Genomic DNA, 24617 nt, shown 5'->3' with positions numbered 1-24617 from the left:
TAGGAGAAATGCATCTCTACAAATACCTAATATTTATAATTCCTTTAGAAAAAAAAAAAAGCACAGTTTTATCTTTTGAAAGAAGATTGTATTATAGTAATATTAATAATGCTCTTTGGTATCACAATCACTTATTATAAATATTTATTAGTAAGTGCTTTTAAATGTGTAACTTTCCAGAAATTGTAATGGACTTATTTATTTATTTCCCTTATAAATAACTGTTGTTTCACTGAAAGCAGCCTTATTTAAAAAATTTTAGTAGAAAAGGGAATAACAATGAAGCAGATAAAATAATAGATTACCTTTTTTTTAAGAAACAGGCAAACTTTATTTTTTAAACACCCTTATTTAGGTATAATTTGCATACCATAACAGTTAACCTATTTGAAGTGTACAAATCCATGATTTCTAATAAATTTACAGAGTTGTGCAGACTACCACAACCGGTTTTAGAACATTACCTTCAAAACATTCCCTCAAGCCCATTTGCAGGTACTTACCATTCTGATCCCAGCTCCACTGTTCTCCTTTATGTGACTATAAATGTGTTTTTTCATATTAATTAAGTCATCTAATAGTATTTTGTATCTGGCTTCTTCCTGTTACCAACATATTTTTGAGGTACGTCCATATTGTAGCGTATACCAGTAGCTCATCCTTCTTCTTCATTGCTGACTAGTATTCCACATTTCCACTTTCATTTATCCATTCATCAACTGATAGTTATAGCCAAAAAGCGGAAATGGTCTCCATGTCTAACAGTGCTGCTGTATATATTCACACAGAAGACTCTGAACAAATGTTTTTCATTTCTCTTGCGTAGATTGTTAAATAGTGTTACTATGAGTAAACTTCTAAGCCATTTTTTCTTCTAAAGACATAGACTACAGCATGAAAAAACAAGTTTTCCTGGTCAGTTTAAGGGAGATTAGTAAAGAAGTCTTTTCTAAACTCCGTAAGTAACTTCCTTATTTTAGGAAAGAGCAGCTCAGTTATGTTCTGCCATATTATAAACTGCTGCCAGTGTTAGCTGGAACAAGGCACCGAGACGATACCAAGCACTACATACATACACTAGACTGTGCTTTAGTAATATTAGGACATTTACTTTTATTTAAAATCTGTTTTAAAATTCCTTTGGTAACTTGCTTGTGCAACTTAGTTTTTTGGGTCTGTTTTATGCTATATATTTGTAAAAGTTGAATATAAGTGCTGTGTACCACGACTTTTGGCACATATATACATTTTATAAAGGAAAGATCAATTAATTTAAGCTATTAATTTAAGCTATTCCTATTTATGATCTTTGTACAGTTTTTACTCAGGTTCAAAATGTGGCCTAAATAGATGATGTTATTCTTTTAAGCTAAAAATTCAAACTTTTTACAGTGAGAGATTCACAATTTATGCAAATGCTAGAATTATTTTAATATTTATTTGCATAATATACATGTTTTCTATTTTAATTTTAGTTACTATTTTATATTTCAAAGCATGCTAATAATTTACATAATTTTTCTTGGAATTTAAACATTTTTTGATTTGCTTTTTATGTTTATATTGGGCTAAATATATTTGAATTAAATATAGTCATTTGATGACTAAAATGGAACTCACTAATGATTATATAACCATTATTATGTTCATCATATACATTTTAGAAAATCAAATGAAATAAACATGTATTAGGCTATATGTTGGATGTATGGAATAGATCAGTTAATATTTTTAATTTCTAAAATGATGCCTTTATAGTTTCATATTTTTTTTACATTAGTGATATGTTCATCAAAGAAATTTACTTTTGTATTTTCTTATAATATTCATATGTATGTACATTCTTAATCTGATTTTAACAAATTGTTAATAGTTTTTATGAGCTTAATTATTTTAACAGTATTATGTGTTAGATATAGAAAAAGAATAACAGTGATGTTTTGTGTTATCAACATATTTTTTCTTAAATAGCTTATGAATATATTTTCTGTGTATTTTAAGGCTATCTTTATTTTTTCAGTGTTTCAGGAAAGCAATGATTTATCTTTTAACAGCATATACTCTAAAAAGTGAACTATAATAGAAGCTATCTTCCGTTAAAATGGCCAGTCGTGTGAGCCATAATGTTCATTGATAGTAAAATCAATAGAGCATTGATTCTAAGCTTAATCCTTGGAAACTGTTGTTTGGAGTGGCAGACATAGCCTAGTAAATATCTAGTTTTGTTTAATGTGTTCAGTGCATGAGATTCTGCTGTCTTGAATTTAGCTGTGCACTAAATACAATTTATATGTGGGGTAGAAAATAGTAGCTATTAACAGATACATAGCATTTCAGTGGTGATAAAGTATATGATACAAGATTCATAGCTATGAGTTTAGCTGTGTTTTCTTCTAATACTATTTAGATCTAAAACAAGTTTAACAGTAATGCTCCTAGGGAACTGTCCCCACTTTCTTAGATGTTCTTTATTAATAGCCACACTTTTTACTTGAAGTTATTTCCTGGGAGAGATTAGCTGAAAATAATTATATTCGCCCCTTTTTCCTCAACAAATCTGAAGTAGAATGTAGTTTTAGAATAAATTCAGGCCTTTCTTTATTGGACTTCATTCAGATATTGTAATCTTACGTTATATCACTTGAAACCGTTTTTACCAATATGTTGGTAATTTAAAATGAGTCAGTTTTTAGCAATAGATTTAAATATAAATTTTGAAGGACAGGAATGATAACTTTTGATAAAGTCATGTTATATATTTATTTGTGTTCAAAAATAGCTATATAAATATTGAAAAAGAATATTTAACATCAAACTTTGGCTCAGCTATTATATAACCATATTTTAATTACCAGATTCTTGTATACTATAAAGTTTGCTGGCCTTTAAGAGTTTAGTACCACTAATGTCCTTTACTTTGAACATTGGTTATTCTGATCTGCCATTATTTTTAATAATCTAAGTTGATCCTAAAAGTCAGGTTTTCTAGATAGTCCAATAAAATATATTTTGAATTTGTAACCAATATTTTTCTACTGAAAAAAGAAGTTGCCTGTAATAAATGCTCTGCTTTATTTTTTTAAGCATATCTCTAAGGTATCAATTTAATAACTATCAAAGTAGCTACTGCAGTTGTTGCATTTAAATTGATTTACATGTCAAGACTGGCAGTTTAGCAGCTGCGCTATTATTCGTAGATCGGTCAATTTACTTGAGAAAAACCTACTACTGAGTTCTACTGACCTGCCTGACAATATAGGCCCTATTTCTATTCCTGTAATTAGGCCTGCGACTAACTCAGAATATTTTTAATTAAAATATTTTGGTCAATGTGTTGCACCAAATTAGGCCTTTCAGTGAAGATTTAATTCTGGAAATAGTGTGATTAGAATATTTAATGAGTTGTGTTCAACTAAGATTAACAGGTTGTGTGTTTTGAACATACAGTATTTGCATTAGACCATTTTGAGTTTTATAGTCATAAATGTTACTCCTTATTTTTAACGTTAAAAATATTTGCCTCCATAATGTCTGGTGGTTAAATTTAAATTCAGTTGAAATCTTATTCTAAAGAAAGTTGATTTAAAGTGAATTACCAGGAAATTTGTTGTTCTTCCCTTTCAGCAAAGACAAAAAAATGTGAGGAAACTGCTACCTAAATGTTTACAAATAAACAGTTTTATTGAGAAATTGGTTGTTTCCACATCTGCTAATTTGGTATTGTTTTTAATTCTTTAAAAAAAATGTGAACAACATAAAATTAAAAGGTGCCCCTTTTTAATAGACTTTTTATGTCTTTAAGAATCTTTGATAAAATAAATATTTCAACCTTGAACCCTCGTACTGAGATTCAAATAAAAGCACTAACTAGAAAATTTATCCTGAATGTGATTCAATTAATATATAATTCTTGGAAGCAAATAGAGCTCTTATCTTGATTTTCTCCCATTGAGATTCTTCCTTTTGTCACTGACTTTCATGGTGGGGCCTCACTGCAGCCTGTGATGGAGAGGTGGACTGTAAGGCTCCTTGAGTTTGGATGTCATTCCAGGAGTCATGTCGTTGGAGTGTTTAAAAACACAAGATCCCAATATCAGATCCAGAGTATATCACTGAGTGCCTTTTCGAAGATTGTGTATGGTTGAATGCAGTGTTTTGATTTACAGGCCATTGTAATGCTGGTAATCTGTATAAATGTTATATATTTTTGGAGGAATTCTTTTCTCTTTCCTCTTTTTAAGTGTAAGTATTGATACAAGTAAAGTTTTTTGCTTTTAGTTTTAAACTCCATATGAAAAACTGTTCTATTTGCTTCTGTAGGTATGATGATATTCTGATCAATGGACTTCCAGATTGGCGACAGCCTGTATTCTACTACAGGCGGGTGAGAAAAATGAGCAATGCTGAGCTGGCATTACTTTTGTTCATTATTCTCACAGTGGGTCATTATGCTGTGGTTTGGTCAATCTACCTGGAAAAACAACTGGTAAGTATTGGTAATAAATCAAGTGACCTAGTCTCCTTAATTTTATATGGAATTTTAGACATTCATTTTTTCAGCTGATAAAAATTTCAGCTTTCTTATATATATTCCTTATTCTAGTACTTTTGTACTCAACATTTAGTATTTGATGCTTCTATTTCAAGAACCAATGACATAAGAAGAAAATGTTTCTTTTTAAAAATGTGTCATTTTGAGTTTGTTACAAAATTTTGTTAAGGTGTAAATATCGAACTGAAAATTAGAAGGTAGAGCTATGTTTTCCTCATTGTCACCTGCTAGATATACATGTTTTTTATGCAAAATGATTTAGAATGATGATTTTAATAGCTTTTAACTCAGTAAAATTTGAAATGAGTATAATTTTATAATTTCAGAGATAAATTGGTTAAAAAATTATTACATTTTTGTTAGACTGATAGTTTATTCTGCCTGCTGTGAGCTTTTATTTATATGCTAAAGAGAAACATATTTATCAGTATTCATGAATTAGCATCTGTTTACTCATTCTTTTTGAAGTGACATTATTAAAGTTGGATGAATGAGAAAAAGTAAGTTGAATGCCTTCTCTTCTTAGAAAACTTTGATTGCTATGGAGATACACATGACTGACAGTGCTGAACTTCATGTGTGTTTAAGGACTGGATACCATGACAACAGTTATTGTTAAAGATTGATGATTTTACTTAATCATGTTGGACCCTACATACATTTGCATAAATGTTCTTCTATAATGTTTACCCTTCACAGAAGACTCTTGATAACATTTGAAGAGTACATGTTAATGATAACCTGTAACCATAATTTTTTCCACATTAAGGATGAACTGCTCAGTAGAAAAAAGAGAGAAAAGAAAAAAAAGACAGGCGGCAAGACTGTGGATGTATCAAAACTTGGTGCTTCAGAAAAAAATGAAAGGTGGGAACATATGAAAACATGTTTATAATTCAGGATTGTTTTAAAATACGTCTTTAATGTGATCCCACATTATATGTATATCCATTTCAAATATACCAACATTTATATCTGTATTCAGTTTATAAAAGACTAATAATGTTCCATAGTTTTAAGAAACAAATTCTAGTTTCAAGCACAAGTTCTACAGGGTTTTCTCTTTGTAAAGTATTCGTATGTATTTAAACAATTAAGCCCCTGAATTCTTGTTTAAATTTTTCTACTGAACTTTAGAAGCAAAATATTACTAAAAGAATCTATCACTGTAGTGTTTAACTCAGGAGTGACAATATGTAGAGAGACAGTAATGTGCAGTGCACTCAAAGAGATACCACCATTTCTCCTATTGATTCATAGGAAGAAATAAAGGGTTTAAATAGTTCACACAGCAGGGCAGGAACTGGATCAATGTGAGATGGAGATCAGAGACTATTCTGCCTGTCTTCTGTCCTGATGACATCAGTGAGTAATGCTTCAGTGAACTGCAAATGACATTAATTTTTATGTATTGGTTTGTTTATGCTACAGTCTTCATATCTGCTTGTCAGCACTTGGGGACACTGTGATGCTGTTTAGTCTTTTATAGCTGAAGTAATCATAAGGTCTTAAGAATTCATTTTGCCAAACTGATGAAAAGTCCAGGTTAGAAAGAGGGCTTTTGTGCCTTTATCTTTATAACTTGAGTATTCAAGTCTCCTTCCCCAAAACCTTAGCCTACATTATCTTACTTACTGTACATAATTGCATTTGTTATACTAATATATTTCATGATGGAATATGTCAGATTAAATGATAACTGTCATAAATATTTCATTGAAAAACTTTTTTGTAGAAATAACCATTCAAATCAGAGTTCATGATTATTGTAAAAATGTTTTGTTTTTCAACTTTCTGTACTTTGCTTTTAGGTTACTGGTGAAACCGCAGTGGCATGATTTGCTTCCCTGCAAGCTGGGAATTTGGTTTTGCCTTACACTAAAAGCATTGCCTCATCTAATCCAGGTAAAAAAAATCTACCTCTTTCGTGTGATACTACTGCTTTGATTTTAATTATTCATGAAATAATTTATGCCTGCTATCTGAAGGCTGAATATACACTAGATGCTTCATAATGCTGATTGAATGAATAGTATTTTATAAGTATAAACCTAGTTTAGAATAGTTCTAAAATTTTTTTAGATATGTGTTCCTTTAACTGTCTCTTAATGTTGCTTTTAGAACACCTTAGAATTCCAAGACACTAAAAAAGGAAAAAGCAATACTACCTTTAGGATACAAAAAAGCAATAACAATTTAATCATTTAAGGCATATCCAGTAAAAACAGAACTCAGATACCTTGTTACCATTATTTTAAAAGCATTTAAGTAACTAGTATGGCAAAAAATACTTTGTGTAAGTATTTGTATAATTAAGCAAAAGTCTACATAGGTTACCATTTTGTTTGCAGCTTTAAGAGGAGTACAGATATTTAGTCTTATACTATAATTGAAGTTTCTGTTGCTAGTCAGTCTTGCTCAAATGATAGAATGTACACACCATATTTATATGGCAATTTCTCTTTTTTTAATATTTAGCATAACAACACATTTCATTAGATTATCGTTTTGCTAATTTTAATTATTGCATCTGGTTAGAAAATTTCCAACACATAAACAGAATATTTGAAAGAATATATAATGTACAAAGAATATATAGTGTACAAAATTTGAAATTCTTTGAAGTTGTAATTTTGGAGGAAATGTTTTCATTTCAGAAAACACAAAGAGCAAGAGTGAGAGATAATTTCTGTTTAAATCTACTTACTTTTTTCATTTAGTGGCTGTTTTTCCTTATCGTTTAAGGAAGTGAGTGACTCCACCTTCTATATTTTACTCTTTTCCTCTAATGATGGAAATTATATTTGAAGGGAAAATTAACTAAAAGTTACTAGTGTTTCTTCCTAACTTTTGAGAAATTATTTACCAGTTCTTTGTCAAAATAGTTTATCTTAATAGTTATTGCATACAGAATCATTTGTTTACATTTAATAGAGACAATTGAAGTATTTTGGTAATTTAAAAGTTTTTTTTAAGTTGTTTAGCGTATTGTTTATTTGGATAAAAATCCACAATCCTTGTATGCTGTATATGTAAGACTTAGTAAGAGAGGGAAAAATGTGTTTATCTTACTGGTATATTTGTGAGAAGATGTGATGGAAAAATATTTCACCACATGATTTCTTACATTTTTAAGAGAATGATTATTTTTTGCTAGCTTTAGAATCTGTGTAATAGGCAAATCAGAGTATAGATCAATTTAATCATGAGGCAGCATAAATATCACATAAAGTGTCAGCCTGAAACACTTTGTTTTTTTCTTTTTTTTCATTTATTTTAAAAAAAACTTTTGTTGGAGTATAGTTGCTTTATGATGTTGTATTAGTTTCTACTGTACAGCAAAGTATATCAGCTATATGTATACATATACTGCCCCCCACTCCACTTTTTTAGATTTCCTTCCCATTTAGGTCACCACAGAGCACTGAGAAGAGTCCTCTGTGCTACACAGTCGGTTCTCTTTAGTCATCTATTTTATACATAGTACTGTATACATGTCAGTCTCCCAAGTCATCCCACTTACTTCGTAATTTTAATCTAAGTCATTTGAAACGAAGTTTACTTGGTAAAATTAACATATTTCTTGGTTAGCATGCAGAGTAATTTGCAAAAACAATATATTAAAATGACTTAGATTTACAAGTTATTGTTTTGCCTCATTGCAAATCTGTAGAAAACTTGTAAAAATAAGGAATTTTGTAAAAACATTTTAGCCTCTTCAGAAACCTTCTAAAACTGTTGAATCAATTGGAAGTTTAATGTCTTTCTCATGTTCACTACCAAAACAATATAGTTGATTCTGATCCAAATTGTAATAGTGAAAGTATTTCAGATCCATAAACATACAGCTTATACTTTCACAAACATCAGCAAAGCAATACTGAATAGTTGCTATTAGGATTAGATTTTGTCTGCTTTTTTCTTTTCTTGTAATCTTCTTTGACCTTTGTATTAATTTATCATTCATAGAATTGTGTAAAATGAATACATATGCCTTATCAACAACACTGAAGTTTTTATGTGACACTTGTATGAGATCTTCTTAAATAAAGTACTTATGAAATTTATAGGAAGCCCTTTTTACCTGAAGCAGTCTGGATTGGTAACTAACACAGTGGTGATAAGAGTCCTACTAGAGCCCTCACTATTTAAAAAAATGGTACACATGACCTTCAGTGTTTTCTTCACAACTCTTTGTGGTACAGGGCCATTGTTTTATTTTTAAGTAGGAATCCTTTTTCTTGCATAAACCATCCCTATCATCTTGATTGAGAGGTTCAAAGACTTCCAGTGAATGGCTTTCATACTTGCAGAACCTGTACCCAAATTTTGTTGTCATATTAACAGCTCTTTATTTTTAACCTTTTTCTTCCCATGCTTCCTCTAAATATCCATTCTTTATTACAGTTCACATGCATGTATGGTTGGTTATCCAGTAGGATTAGTTTAGCAGGTTCAGTAAAAATTTATTAAACACAGTATCAGAACAAGGCACTTTAAAAGCCCTTACAGTCAGAGTTTATATCACATAAATTAAAATAATTGGGACACAATATGATATATAAGCTTCATATCTGTAGTATAAACAGTGACTTCTATAGATGTTCTGAGAAGTAAGATTATCTCTATTTAAGATAACCAAGGAAAATTTGAGCCAAGTCTTGAAAGGTGAATAGACCATTTGACAGTGAAGTGTTCACTCTGTGTACTAGTTGTGTACAAAAATAATTTCATAGATACAGTAACTCCCATATAAATACACATGTTGAGACTGAAAAAACCTGAGGAAAAATTGTACAACTGCTTTTTTTAAAAAAAAGAAAATACCACATAGCCCATTACTGTCATCCAAGACTATATCCCAAGTCAGCAAACTCTGAATATAGCCATTTAGGAGTTTAATAGAGAAATCTGACAAATCTATTAAAGAACATTGAGACCGAAAAGTGTTTCTGTCACACAGGTCTGTCAAAGATTTGTATACATTGTTAGGAACAGGAAAGTTAAAGTGCATAGTGGGCAGACAGTGCTCAAAATGGTTCTGTGATCAAGCAGGGTAGAGGTGAAAGTATTTCTTTGATAGTTCCCCTTGCATTTTGAGAAGGTTTAGTACCTTTAGTACTGGGTTTTATTCCTTTCCTTTGCTCTGAAGAAAATATTGGAAAAACTGTAAGATGTAGTGGATTAGAAGAATGAGACCAGTAACTGAAAACGATTATACGTGACACATATGAGATATCTGATGTTAAATTAATATCAAACATTTCCTAGATTGGAAAATCTTGAAAGAAAAGACATATGGATATTACCATATTTAGCAAAATGTGTATCCCCATATCATTCACGTACCCATATAGGCAGAAGTAAAAAGTCAGATGAGAAACCAAAGAAGAAGAATATGGAGAGTGTTTGTAAATTGATGTGTCCATAGAGATTGGAGAGAACATTACATTAAAGAGTAAAATGCATGACTGCAGAGAAACTTCGGAAACTTGAGAAGAATGTGTTTATACAGCAAAAAAGGCAGATGGAGTAATCAACAGAAGACATGCAATGTGAATTAGAATGTAACAAGGAACTTGGTGTGTATCAGGAGAGGCATAGTGTGCTTTCAGGCTAGAATTAAATTTTAACATTAAAAGTATAGCCCTAGTGACCCTCCGTATCTTCCCAGTCTGTGTTGTCACAGAACAGAAGGGACCACACAATCTCTTGGAATCTGACTAAACCAGTCTTCCATGTGGACTGTATTCAGCCTGTAACCCCAAGAAAATTTTCTAACCTTCAAAATGCCCTTAGATGTTTTTTATTTGATCATAGATATTCTGAAACATATTCATAGCAATGTGAGTAGCAAAAACTGATGAAATATAACCAGTGCTGTGTGCATATTTTCAGTTTAACTGGCTGTTTGTGTTGGAGCTTCATTTATATTAGGCCCATTAAAAATTTAGATTGCTAACACCACCGATTTCTCATACAAATCAGTAAGTACCAAATATCCCAAGTAGTTACAAATTACCAGTCTAAATCAGTTTGTAGTTCTCTACCTTTTCTGAGGTGGAACGATCTTAAGTATTCAGAATTTATTTGCTTGCTTGTTTGTTTGATGTTTCTAGGAATTCACCATTTAAATTGCTCTCTACCTGCTATGTTACATTTCTCAGTAACATCATCTATAAAACATGCAACTCCTTTAGGAGTTCATTGCCTAAAATTGTTCATTTTTCTCATCATTAAGTCCTGGTCCCCCGTCTTTTCTCACTACCAAGTTGATCTTATATGAACACAGACTAGAAGTTATTGTAGAAAATTCCCAGTGTGCATATGTCCACCCCATCAGGATTTATGGGCTTCTGAGAAGCAGTGGCTGAGAAAACAGAAGAATCTTCTCTGTGGTACTGTGACTTTTACCTTAAATTGAAAGTTGCCTGAGAGTAAAGGGAATACTGTACTTTATACAGCTATTTATAAAGGGAGACCTCCTCCCTCCCAAGAAGCTTCTTCCATGGAAACAGCTCTGGACAAGCCCAGGGGTTGCCCTCTCTACAGTCATGGCCCTTCATTCTAACCCCTTTGCTTCTGCTTGCTGGGACAGAAACCAAATAAACAAAACATTCACAGCTAATTAGCAGGAGGAAAAGCTTCTAAAAGACTAGGAGGCATTTGCAGCAAGCTTAGTTGCCTGCCCTTCTGCTCAAAGTTAAACACAGATTTTCCAAGGGATAAGGAAGCTTACTCTTTTAGTATTCTTAGAACTTTTTGAAAAATTTTGCAGACAAGCACACTTTACATAGAGAATACATAAACCAGTGAAAAAGTTAGGGAAAACTCATCTGAATTTTTATAAGTCTGAAACTACTGCTACAGAAGGACAAAGGGATACAGGAGAATTGGAGAGACCTCACAACATAACAAAGATTCCATTCCTTCCACCCTCTGAAAAGAGGCCATAAGATGCAATTATTCAGAGGTCCAAAGACAGAATATAAAGTAGAGTTACGTAGAAAAGATTTTCAAACCACAAAATGTTAGGTAGGATGTTAGAGACACACGGCCTCATCCATATTTTATAGCTGAAAAAATACTTAAGACTCTGATTGGTGAGACCGTTTGCCCAAAGTGACACAATTAGTACATGGTAGAAATGAATCTTAAAGCAGAGGAAAATAAATTTAAAATATAAGAAATATAAAAGCAGAAGCTTTTAATTTTAATTAGATCCCATTTGTTTATTTTTGCTTTTATTTCCAGAATTCTGGGAGGTGGATCATAGAGGATCCTGCTGTGATTTATGTCGGAGAGTGTTTTGCCTATGTTCTCCTCTAGGAGTTTTATAGTTTCTGGTCTTACGTTTAGATCTTTAATCCATTTTGAGTTTATTTTTGTGTGTGGTGTTAGAAAGTGATCTAGTTTCATTCTTTTACAAGTGGTTGACCAGTTTTCCCAGCACCACTTGTTAAAGAGATTGTCTTTACTCCATTGTATATTCTTGCCTCCTTTGTCAAAGATAAGGTGTCCATAGGTGTGTGGATTTATCTCTGGGCTTTCTATTTTGTTCCATTGATCTATATTTCTGTCTTTGTGCCAGTACCATAAAAAAAAAGAAATATAAAAGCTAAGAAAGGCTAAGTTTTTTCTGCTGCTGGATAGTTAGCTTGTAACTAGTCTCATGGTCTGCTAGTAAGCTATCTGATCTTACATTCTCTGTACGGATATTGAGGCAGATTGTAATTTTTATAAAACTTCTAGAGGATTCTTGCATTGAGTTGGGGCTGAATAGATGGCTTCTGTGGTCTCTTCTGTCTGTTAGCGCAAATGGAAAAGTCACTGTGGCCCTTCTGTCTCTTAGAATATACCAACTGAGGCACAGGAAAACAGAGCTTCTTGTTTTCTGTTTTATTTTTATTACTCTTGTGAACTTAGTATTATTATAGTTCAGGACAAAGAAAAACTGATTCTTATTCAAAGTATGAAATTTAGAAGTTTTCTTATACTCTTCACTGTAATTTTATATATTTTATGTAATTACATATTACATGTAACTCTTGAGATTATGTGCATGCTAAGTCACTTCAGAGTTGGACATGACTCTCTGCGACCCCATGGACTCTAGCCCACCAGGCTCCTCTGTCCATGGGATTCTCCAGGCAAGAATACTGGAGTGGGTTGCCAGTCCCTTCTCAGGGGATCTTCCCGACCCAGGGATTGAACCTGGGTCTGCCACATTGCAGGCAAACTGTTTACTGTCTGAGCCACCAGGGAAGTAATTTTCTACATTGTACATAATTACACATTACATGTAATTCTGAGATTATAGTATCAGTCAGTTGGAGAACAAAATTTAATAATAGAGTAGTTGAATTTGTGGGCAAATTTTCAAAACTGCACTTAAACGATATTCTGCTATGTTGAAGGTTATATGTAAGCTTCAAACAAGAGATACGTGCTGTCACACAGTCAAAGAGCGATGGAGTGTCCTCCATCCTTCTTGCACCTACCTCTCTTCAGAGTTCTTCCTGGAGGGGGAAATGGCACCCCACTCCAGTATCCTTGCCTGGAAAATCCCGTGGACAGAGGCGCCTGGTGGGCTGCACTCCACAGGGTCGCGAAGAGCCACACACGACTGAGCGCCTGAGCAGGGCTCTTCCACGGGGGCACTGTTTTCCTGCTCGTGCCACTCTGAATTTAACCTGCTTCTTTCCTAAGATTATTTTTTTTTTGGATGGTTTAATATTTTAAAGTTTATATGGAGAAGGAAAAGTAAAACATGACGAGCAATGCCAGTTCAGCATGGTATTTTTATCACTTAGATACGTTTCAATAATGTTAAAAAGAAAGGTTTGTAATAAGGGATCTCTTCCATCTCATAGCTAGCTAACCTTGGGAATACTATATCTTCACAGTTTAGCTAAATTACCATCATTATGGAGCCTTTCCTGACCAGGCCAACTGAAAATTTCCCATTGTATATTCTCTATACTAACTCTATAGCACTTGCTATTTATATCAACCAGGATAGACTATGGTAAGGTGCAGATTATCTTAAAATTCCAGTGACTTGAACTTTGCTTCCAGTGTCTTCCACTTACGTATCGTAAGGAGACGTGCTGCTCTAACTTGCCACATAGGGACTCAGAATAATGATGTCTTCGCCATCTTTTGGCTGAATGCATCTAGGGCCTGTGGCCTCCTTGCTCTCTATGGCAGGAGTGAGAACTGGAGGTTTGCATAGCCTTTTTTGGTATTTGGTTTGAAGTGATGCATATTTCTAACCATAGCCTGCCCAGAACTAGCCCCATAATCCCATGTAATCTCAAGAGAATAAGGAAATGTGGGGAAACAAATAGAACATTGTGTGAGCACTACTCTCTCTTTACATATTGGGTTGGCCATAAAGGACTTTTGCTTTTTAAGTAAAAAGACACATTTTTCATTTTCGCTAAGAACTAAGCAGTGTGTTCCACTACATTCTGCCATTTTTTCAGGCAACTTCATGATTCCATCTTCTCAAAACTTCTTATCTTTTTGAGCAAAAAGCTGTTCCAGGTGCCTTTTCGAGTCTTCCAGGGAATATAAATTTTTTCCCTTAAGTGAATTTTTAAAGATCAAAATAAATGGATATCTGAAGGTACAATGTCTGGTGAAAACAGCGGATGAATCAGAACTTCCTAGCTAAGCTGTAACAGTTTTTTCCTGTTATTCAAAGAAACATGTAATCTTCTGTATCCTGATGGAATATTATGCATTTTCTGTTGACTAATTCCAGACACTTTTTGTCCAGTGCTGCCTTCAGTTGGTCTGAGTGCAGTACTTGTTGGATTAATCATTTGGTTTTCTGAAAGGAGCTCATAATAGAGGACTCCCTTCCAATCCCACCATATACACATTACTTTCTTTGGATGAAGAATGGAATTTGGTGTAGTTGGTGATGGCTCGTCACTTATTACAGTCTCTTCTGTTCCAAATGATTGAACGGTATCCACTTTTAATTGCCTGTCACAAGTTGTTTTAAAAATGAAATGTCTTTGTTACGTTTCAGTACAGAATCACATGCAGAAATATAGTCAAGGTTTTCTTTGCTTAACTTGTGTGGCTCCCAAACATCAAATTCATTAACATAGCCAAGCTAGTACAAATGATTTTCAGCACTTGATTTGGATATTTTGAGTAGGTCGGCTGTGTCCTGCGTGGTACAGTATTGATGTTCTCAATTAATGTCTTGATGTGATCACTGTCAACTTCAACTGGTCTACCTGACTGTGGAGCATCGTCCTGTAAGAAATCTCCGGCATGAAACTTCACAAACCATTTCTGACATATTCGATCAGTCACAGCACCTTCTCCATTCATTGTACAAATCTTTTTTTTTTTTGCATTTCAGTTGCATTTTTACCTCTCTTGAAATAATAAACCCTAATATGCAACAAATGTTGCTTTTCTCCTTCCATCTTCAATACTAAAATGACTACACAAAAATTCACCAGTTTGATGTTTTTTTTAATTAATGCAGACTGATATGACAGCTGTCATAATACAATCTAATGATTGTTTCGAATAAAGGCAACTAAGTGCTATTAGAGCTGTCTTATGGGGAAAAAAACTGAACAATCTTTCTGAGGGTGCAGGGAATGTTAAAGGACTGTAAATTCTTAACCTGAACCTCTGTTGAAATTTAAAGTACATATGGGCATGGGAGGTTGAGTAAGTCAGGTGTATGACATCTATGGGGCCTTCGAAGACCCCAGGAGAAAGCTTTAATTTGGATAGGCATGGCTGAAAAGAGAGAATCCCATTCTGTGGTTTAAGTGTTGATGCATTTCCATTTGAATTGTGGTAGACCAAGGATTGAGTTTATTCCTTCACTTCCTGCAGAAATAAAACCCTGTCAGAAGGGTCTATAATTTATCTGCTCTAGGAATCACAGAGTCTGGGAATGTTACCCTAGAGTTATCCTTGGTATCTCTCCTTTTCTTATTCCATACCAGTCAGTCATCAAGCTCTTTCATTTCTTTCATTACAAATTTCTCATGTCTTTCAATCTAGTTCAGTTCAAAAACACTTATTTATTGAGTGCCTTCTGGATTCTAGATACTATGCTCTGAGCATGCAAGTTCCCTTGTCTCAAATTTCTCATTTTCTAGGAGAGAATACTGCAATACAAGCAACCATAGAGATAAGTTTAAATACAGAAGCAGTATACAGGAAAGGATTAGTGTTCCAGGGAAGATCAGAAAGATTTGCACAAGAGGAGTGATGCTTGAATAGGGTTTTCAAGGATGAATAGGAGTTCTTAAGAAAAAAGATAGGGGAGCAAAATACTCTAGTTAGAAGGCAAAGCATATAGAAAGACATAGACGCATAGCACAGTGTAGCTTGGCAGCTTGAAGTACTGTTATAGAATAAAGAAGTTTGAGTCAAGAGGTGTTGAAAAATAATCTGGTTTTGCTTTTTTCACTGTTAGGAGCTTCATATGCCGGGAACACCAACTTGTTTATTTCCATGTCTGTGATTATTGAAGGCGTAGTCGTTTTTTTGGTACTCTGCCAAAGTCTCACCTATCGTAAATGCCCCTCCTAAAGACTTTAGCCGTTGTGTCTTGACACCTAAGTATTTGCAGACAGTATGTGTTCTCAATCCTCAGCTCTCAATGGAGTGGCGTCTTTCACTTGTATCGACGTGGCCATAGATGTTTCATAATCAGACTTGCATATAGTGATTTTGAAAATCTTTTGGAGTTGGACTAATATGAAAATACTGTTTGTACTTTGTCACAATAATATAATTTACTGTACTATCAAATAATTCAGTTTAGCAAGTGTTTTTTTCTGATTTCTGTCCACACACAGTATTGAGAAAATATGCAATAGAAAAAAAACAGGAAGAGAATACCTCCTTTACGTTTCTGAGAGAAAAGGCCTTACTTAAACATATTTAATACACTCATATAATTTCTGGCTTTCGTTAGTTCTCTGAGAGAGACAAATCATAGAGAACTGCTTATTCTATTTCTCCTCTTCATCATTAAATTTGAAAACATAAACACAGAGGAAAACTACTTATTAAATGAATATGCTGCTTTAAATTGAAGTTATGTGGAAAATACCATCAAAGGAAACTGACTTTTATGTTAATTTATTTGTAACTTCTTTTTTCAGGATGCTGGGCAGTTTTATGCTAAATATAAAGAAACAAGATTGAAGGAAAAGGAAGATGAATTGACAAGAGCTGAACTTGAAACCCTTCAAAGTGAGTTTTAAACATTGTCTTACTATATTAGCTATATTATATAAAACTGATTATTTAAATTTGGATTTTTCCTTAAATTCAGTAATAATTAAATTTTCTGTGCTTTCTGCTACTCTCTAGACTTACTTGCACTTAATGTACTACATGTGCAAAATACTATATTAGTAATTTCTGAACCACCCACAACTCAGTATCAGAAGGAAGAATAAAATTATCATGGAGTCATATAGTTCCTTTCATCTTTATGTTTGTGTGCTTAGTTGCTCAGTTGTGTCTGACTTTCTGTGACCCCATGGATCACAGCCCACCAGGTTCCTCGTTCATGGGATTCTCCAGGCAAGAATGCTGGAATAGGTAGCTGTTCCCTTCTCCAGGGGATCTTCCTGACCTGGAGACTGAACCTGGGTCTCCTGCATTGCAGGCATACTCTTCACTGTCCGAGCCACCAGGAAAGCCCCCTTTAATCTGGAGGCATCTAAAACCTAGAAAGTCCTTAAACACTCCAGTGCTGCAGTTGTCATTAATATTTAATGTGGATCACCAACTTGCTGTAAGCCTGAAAATGTCAATGATTTTTGTTTTGAAAGTCTTTGTTTCATTTGTGTTATTGTTATATAACATGAAAAACCTTGACTAAAGTATCAGTATGTTGATGACTTCCACCAAACACTAGAGACAGTTCTTGCTGATTTTAGGAAGAGTTTAACATACTGTTAAAGAAGGTATTTTCCCAGCTCTGGTCATTCTAAGTTTCTACATCTACATCCTTCCCACGCATTCTCCCTTTTATAATGTTTTATTTTTTTAACATGGTTTTATTTTTATCCAGAGCATTTAATACTACTCAACATTAATTTCGGAGAAGGCAATGGCACCCCACTCCAGTACTCTTGCCTGGAAAATCCCATGGATGGAGGAGCCTGGTAGGCTGCAGTCCATGGGGTCGCGAAGAGTCAGACACGACTGAGCGACTTCACTTTCACTTTTCACTTTTCATGCATTGGAGAAGGAAATGGCAACCCACTCCAGTGTTCTTGCCTGGAGAATCCCAGGGATGGGGGAGCCTGGTGGGGTGCAGTCTTTGGGGTCACACAGAGTCGGACACAACTGAAGCAACTTAGCAGCAGCAGCAGCGTACTCCAATAAAAATTTTTAAAAAAAGTTTCAACAAATACAATATAATATTCAGGTAAACTGTATAACTGTTTAAAGCAGACTCTGTTTAAGAGGGGGAGGTTTAGGATGCTAGAGGATTACATATTAAGATTGACTGATGCATGTTTTGAAGAGTAAGGGTGAACAAATGATTATTTCTGCTATATTAATATATCCAGAGATGCAAGCTGGATTTACAAAAGGTAGAGGAATCAGAGACCAAATTGCCAACATCCATTGGATCATAGAAAAAGCAAGAAAATTGCCCCCCAAAATTTACTTCTGCTTTATTTGATATGTCAAAGCCTTTGACTGTGTGGATCACAACAAACTGTGGAAAATTCTTAAAAGAGATGGAAATACCAGGCCACCATATCTGTCTCCGAAGAAACCTGCATGCAGGACGAGGCAGCAGTTAAGAACCAGACATAGAACAATGGGCTGGTTCAAAATTGGGAAAGGAGTGCGTCAAGGCTGTATATTGTCACCCTGCTCATTTAACTTACATGCAGAGTACATCATGCAAAGTGCCGGGCTGAATGAAACACAAGCTGGAATTAAGATTGCCAGGAGAAATATCAGCAACCTCAGATATGTATATGATACCACTTTAATAGCAGAAAATGAAGAGGAACTAGAGAGCCTCTTAATGAAAGAGGAGAATGAAAAAGCTGGCTTAAAACTCAACATTCAAAAAATTAAGATCATAGCTTCTGGTCCCATTACTTCATGGCAAATATATGGGGGAAAAGTGGAAATAGGGACAGTCTTTATTTTCTTGGGCTCCAAAATCACTGTGGATGGTGACTGCAACCACAAAATTAAAAGACGTTCCTCCTTGGAAGAAAAGCTATGACAAACCCAGAGAGCATATTAAGAGGCAGAGATATCACTTTACCAGTAAAGGTCCATATAGTGAAAGCTGTGGTTCTTATAGTAGTCATGTGCAGTTGTGGGAGTTGGATTATAAAGAAGACTGAGCGCTGAAGAATTGATGCTTTTGAACTGTGGTGCTGGAGAAGACTCTTGAGAGTCCCTTGGACAGAAAGGAGATCAAACCATTCAATCCTAAAGAAAATCAGTCATGAATCTTCATTGGAAGGACTGATGCTGAGCTGAAGCTCCAGTACTTTGCCACCTGATGCAAAGAGCCGGCTCATTGGAAAAGACCCTGATGCTGGGAAACACTGAAGGCGAGAGGAGAAGGGGTGGCGGAGGATGAGATGGTTGGATGGCATCCCTGACCCAATGGACATGTGTCTGAGCAAACTCCAGGAGATCGTGAAGGACAGGGAAAACTGGTGTGCTGCAGTCCATGGGGTGGCAAAGAGCTGGACATGACTTAGTGACTGAATAATAAAACCAAAGATTGAAACAGAAACTAGTACTACAGCAATTTTTGAAACAATGTTAATTAAATCCATGAATAAATGAAACTTTAAATGTAACTTTATATAATTGTTATTTTTAAGTAAAATTATTACATAAAATTTTTCTAAGCCTTTTCAGTTCAGTTCAGTTGCTCAGTCGTCAGACTCTTTGCGACCCCATGAATCACAGCACGCCAGGCCTCCCTGTCCATCACCAACTCCCATCACTCAAACTCATGTCCATCGAGTCGGTGATGCCATCCAGCCATCTCATTCTCTCTCGTCCCCTTCTCCTCCTGGCCCCAATCTCTCCCAGCATCAGGGTCTTTTCCAAGGAGTCAACTCTTTGCATGAGGTGGCCAAATTATTGGAGTTTCAGCCTCAGCATCAGTCCTTCCAATGAACACCCAGGACTGATCTCCTTTAAGATGAACTGGTTAGATCTCCTTGCAGTCCAAGGGACTCCCAAGAGTCTTCTCCAATACCACAGTTCAAAAGCATCAATTCTTCGGCACTCAGCTTTCTTCACAGTCCAACTCAAACATCCATACATGCCTTTTAAGACTAGTCAAAAAGTGGAGGTGAAGGGAAGCCACATTTACAGGAAGAGAAGAATGTCAAATTAAACCAAAATTTAGCTGTGGAGGCAGTTTGAATACACTAATTTCATTGCTTTCATAGTCATGTTTTCATGACTGTTTTTCTAGAATTGTTCAAAGACTTCTGTTCTCCCTAAGAATTTGCCAGCAGTTCTCATGCAGATTTAATAATGCTTTCCTTTTAAAATTTTTAAAATGAAATAAAGTTGATTTACAGTGTTTCAGGTATGCAGCAGAGTGATTCAGCTATATATATACTCTTTCAGATTCTTTTCCATTATAGGTTATTGGAAGGTATTTAATACAGTCCCTTGTGTCATTATGGTAGGTCGTTGTTGGCTATCCACCTTCTATGTAATGTTATATATAATATGTTCATCTCAAAGACCAAATATATCCCTCCTCTTTTTTCCCCTGTGTAACTGTAAGTTTGTTCTCTGTGAGTCTATTTCTGTTTTGTAAAAAAGTTCATTTGTATCATTTTTTAGATACCACATATAAGTGGTATCATAAGGGATTTGATTTAGGTCATACCTGAATGGTCTAGTGGTTTTCCCTACTTTCTTCAATTAAGTCTGAATTTGGCAAAAAGGAGCTCATGATCTGAGCCACAGTCAGCTCCTGGTCTTGTTTTTGCTGACTGTATAGAGCTTCTCCATCTTTGGCTGCAAAGAATATAATCAGTCTGATTTCGGTGTTGACCATCTGGTGATGTCCATGTGTAGAGTCTTCTCTTGTGTTGTTGGAAGAGGGTGTTTCCTATGACCAGTGTGTTCTCTTGGCAAAATTCTATTAGCCTTTGCCATGCTTCATTCCGTATTCCAAGGCCAAATTTGCCTATTACTCCAGGTGTTTCTTGACTTCCTACTTTTGCATTCCAGTCCCCTATAATGAAAAGGACATCTTTTTTGGGTGTTACTTCTAAAAGGTCTTGTAGGTCTTCATAGAACCATTCAACTTCAGCTTCTTCAGCATTACTGGTTGGGGCATAGACTTGGATTACTGTGATATGGAATGGTTTGTCTTGGAAACGAACAGAGATCATCCTGTCATTTTTGAGATTGCATCCAAGTACTGCATTTCGGACTGTTTCGTTGACCATGATGACTACTCCAGTTTTTCTAAGGGATTCCTGCCTGCAGTAGTAATGGTCGTCTGAGTTAAATTCACCCATTCCAGTCCATTTTAGTTCGCTGATTCCTAGAATGTTGATGTTCACTCTTGCCATCTCCTGTTTGACCACTTCCAATTTGCCTTGATTCATGGACCTGACATTCCAGGTTCCTATGCAATATTGCTCTTTACAGCATCAGACCTTGCTTCTATCACCAGTCACATCCACAACCGGGTATTGTTTTTGCTTTGGCTCCATCCCTTCATTCTTTCTGGAGTTATTTCTCCACTGATCTCCAGTAGCATATTGGGCACCTACTGACCTGGGGAGTTCCTCTTTCAGTATCCTATCATTTTGCCTTGTCATACTGTTCACGGGGTTCTCAAGGCAAGAATACGGAAGTGGTTTGCCATTCCCTTCTCCAGTGGACCACATTCTGTCAGACCTCTCCACCAGGACCCGCCATTGAGTATGGTTTCATGTGTCTGCCCTCTGATGCCCTCTTGGAACACCTACCATCTGACTTGGGTTTCTCTTACCTTGGACATGTGGTATCTCTTCACGGCTGCTCCAGCAAAGCGCAGCCTCTGCTCCCTACCTTAGATGAGGGGTATCTCCTCACCGCCGCTCCTCCTGACCTTGAACGTGGAGTAGCTCCTCTAGGCCCTCCTGTGCCCGTGCATCTGGGGAGGCCTTACAAATAGCTGTGAAAAGAAGAGAAGCGAAAAGCAAAGGAGAAAAGGAAAGATATAAGCATCTGAATGCAGAGTTCCAAAGAATAGCAAGAAGAGATAGGAATGCCTTCCTCAGTGATCAATGCAAAGAAATAGAGGAAAACAACAGAATGGGAAAGACTAGAGATCTCTTTGGGAAAATTAGAGATACCAAGGGAACATTTCATGCAAAGATGGGCTCGATAAAGGAAAGATATAGTATGGACCTAACAGAAGCAGAAGATATTAAGAGGTGGCAGGAATACACAGAAGAACTGTACAAAAAAGATCTTCACAAGCCAGATAATCACAATGGTATGATCACTCACCTAGAGCTAGACGTCCTGCAATGTGAAGTCAAGTGGGCCTTAGAAAGCATCACTACGAACAAAGCTAGTGGAGGTGATGGAATTCCAGTTGAGCTGTTTCAAATCCTGAGAGGTGATGCTGTGAAAGTGCTGCACTCAGTATGCCAGCAAATTTGGAAAACTCAGCAGTGGCCACTGGACTGAACAAGATCAGTTTTTATTCCGATCCCAAAGAAAGGCAATGCCAAAGAATGCTCAAACTACCGCACAATTGCACTCATCTCACATGCTAGTAAAGTAATGTTCAAAATTCTCCAAGCCAGGCTTCAGCAATACGTGAACCGTGAACTTCCTGATGTTCAAGCTGGTTTTAGAAAAGGCAGAGGAACCAGAGATCAAATGGCCAACATCTGCTGGATCATAGAAAAAGCAAGAGAGTTCCAGTAAAACATCTATTTCTGCTTTATTGACTATGCCAAAACCTTTGACTGTGTGGATCACATTAAACTGTGGACAATTCTGAAAGAGATGGGAATACCAGACCACCTGACCTGCCTCTTGAGAAACCTGTATGCAGGTCAGGAAGCAACAGTTAGAACTGGACATGGAACAACAGACTGGTTCCAAATAGGAAAACGAGTATGTCAGGCTGTATATTGTCACTGTGCTTATTTAACTTATATGCAGAGTACATGATGAGAAGCACTGGACTGGAAGAATCACAAGCTGGATTCAAGATTGCCGGGAGAAATATCAATAACCTCAGATATGCAGATGACACCACCCTTATGGCAGAAAGTGAAGAGGAGCTAAAAAGCCTCTTGATGAAAGTGAAAGAGGAGAGTAAAAAAGTTGGCTTAAAGCTCAACATTCAGAAAACGAATCATGGCATCCAGTCCCATCACTTCATGGGAAATAGATGGGGAAACAGTGGCAGACTTTATTTTGGGGGGCTCCAAAATCACTGCAGATGGTGACTACAGCCATGAAATTAAAAGACGCTTACTCCTTGGAAGAAAAGTTATGACCAACCTAGATAGCATATTCAAAAGCAGAGACATTACTTTGCCAACAAAGGTCTGTTTAGTCAAGGCTGTGGTTTTTCCTGTGGTCATGTATGGATGTGAGAGTTGGACTGTGAAGAAAGCTGAGCGTCAAAGAATTGATGCTTTTGAACTGTGGTGTTAGAGAAGACTCTTGAGAGTCCTTTGGACTGCAAGGAGATCCAACCAGTCCATTCTAAAGGAGATCAGCCCTGGGTGTTCTTTGGAAGGAATGATGCTAAAGCTGAAACTCCAGTACTCTGGCCACTTCATGCAAAGAGTTGACTCATTGGAAAAGACTCTGATGCTGGGAGGGATTGGAAGCAGGAGGAAAAGGGGACAACAGAGGATGAGATGGCTTTTTTCATGCAAAGAGTTGACTCATTGGAAAAGACTCTGATGCTGGGAGGGATTGGAGGCAGGAGGAAAAGGGGACAACAGAGGATGAGATGGCTGGATGGCAATACTGACTCGATGGATGTGAGTTTGAGTGAACCCTGGGAGTTGGTGATGAACAGGGAGGCATGGTGTGCTGAAATTCATGGGGTCGCAAAGAGTTTGACATGACTGAGTGACTGAAGTGTGAGTGGTATCATATGACATTTGTTATAGTAATTTGTTATTGTTTAATTAAAATATTATATAAGAAACATAATTTTAAAATAGGTGATTATCTGAAAATTCTCTTTATGCCAGAAAAAATGTGTGATGGTCTTCTGAAAAGTTTGAAAATTACCCATGGCTGATTCATGTCAATATATGGCAAAAACCACTACAATATTGTAAAGTAATTAGCCTCCAAATAAAATTGATTCATTTTTTAAAAAGTTTGAAAATTCATTACCAGGTTATGGTTTCTTCAAACTGAAAATGATGAAACTAAATGCCAGAAAGCTTATTAAAAACAATACTCATCCTAAACTCTGAGTAATAAGACTTTTGTTGCTCATGTTTTTGTATCAGTTCAATAGTAAATTTATTAATAGAAAAGGTGAAGATATCAACATTAACAAAGTTAAAGAACAGTCATATTGCTGTTAATAATGTCAAAAACTGTCATGTATTTTTAAATGTCATCTCTCATGGTTACATGGAAAGAATCTTTTAATTAATTTTGTTAACTTCATTACAGTGTTCTACACTGTATACTTTAGAACTAATACATAAAGGCCCCAAATCCCCCAGTGTGCATTTCATTTGCCCCCATCCTTCTTAATTTTAAAGACCATCACTGGAATACTGAGTTCATAATAACATTTCCATCTGCCTAATTGAGTAAATGCATCTCATGCAGATTAGCAATAGCTGTTTTATGCTGCCTGTTTTTCATGACCTAATTGCTAATCTGCCCTCAAGTCTTCTGCTTTACTGCTGAGACTGTGTGTGCAGTGTCCTCTGAGGGCTACACCAGAGTTACATGGAGTGGGGTATGGTAGTCTTACTAAAATGGTGTTTTAGAGGGGGGAAGTCTGAAAAGGGTAATGAAAATAAATATGTATCTTTCTTTTAGGAAG

At 35.5% G+C, this 24617-nt stretch overlaps 1 protein-coding gene across 1 annotated transcript in view; it reads left to right on the top strand.

The window, feature by feature from the left end:
• Nucleotides 1-24617, top strand: part of DNAJC1 (DnaJ heat shock protein family (Hsp40) member C1) — a 191537-nt gene that overhangs the window by 71959 nt on the left and 94961 nt on the right. Inside the window, exons 4-7 of the mRNA XM_069547412.1 lie at nucleotides 4321-4486; nucleotides 5322-5419; nucleotides 6364-6457; nucleotides 16711-16801. Of these exons, the coding sequence (XP_069403513.1) occupies nucleotides 4321-4486; nucleotides 5322-5419; nucleotides 6364-6457; nucleotides 16711-16801 (449 nt within the window). The remainder of the gene's footprint in view (nucleotides 1-4320; nucleotides 4487-5321; nucleotides 5420-6363; nucleotides 6458-16710; nucleotides 16802-24617) is intronic.

The sequence above is a fragment of the Ovis canadensis genome, chromosome 13, assembly GCF_042477335.2.
Source record: "Ovis canadensis isolate MfBH-ARS-UI-01 breed Bighorn chromosome 13, ARS-UI_OviCan_v2, whole genome shotgun sequence".
NCBI lineage: Eukaryota > Metazoa > Chordata > Mammalia > Artiodactyla > Bovidae > Ovis > Ovis canadensis.
The sequence above is the reverse complement of the archived record's forward strand: the minus strand, read 5'-3'. Positions and strand labels throughout refer to the sequence as shown.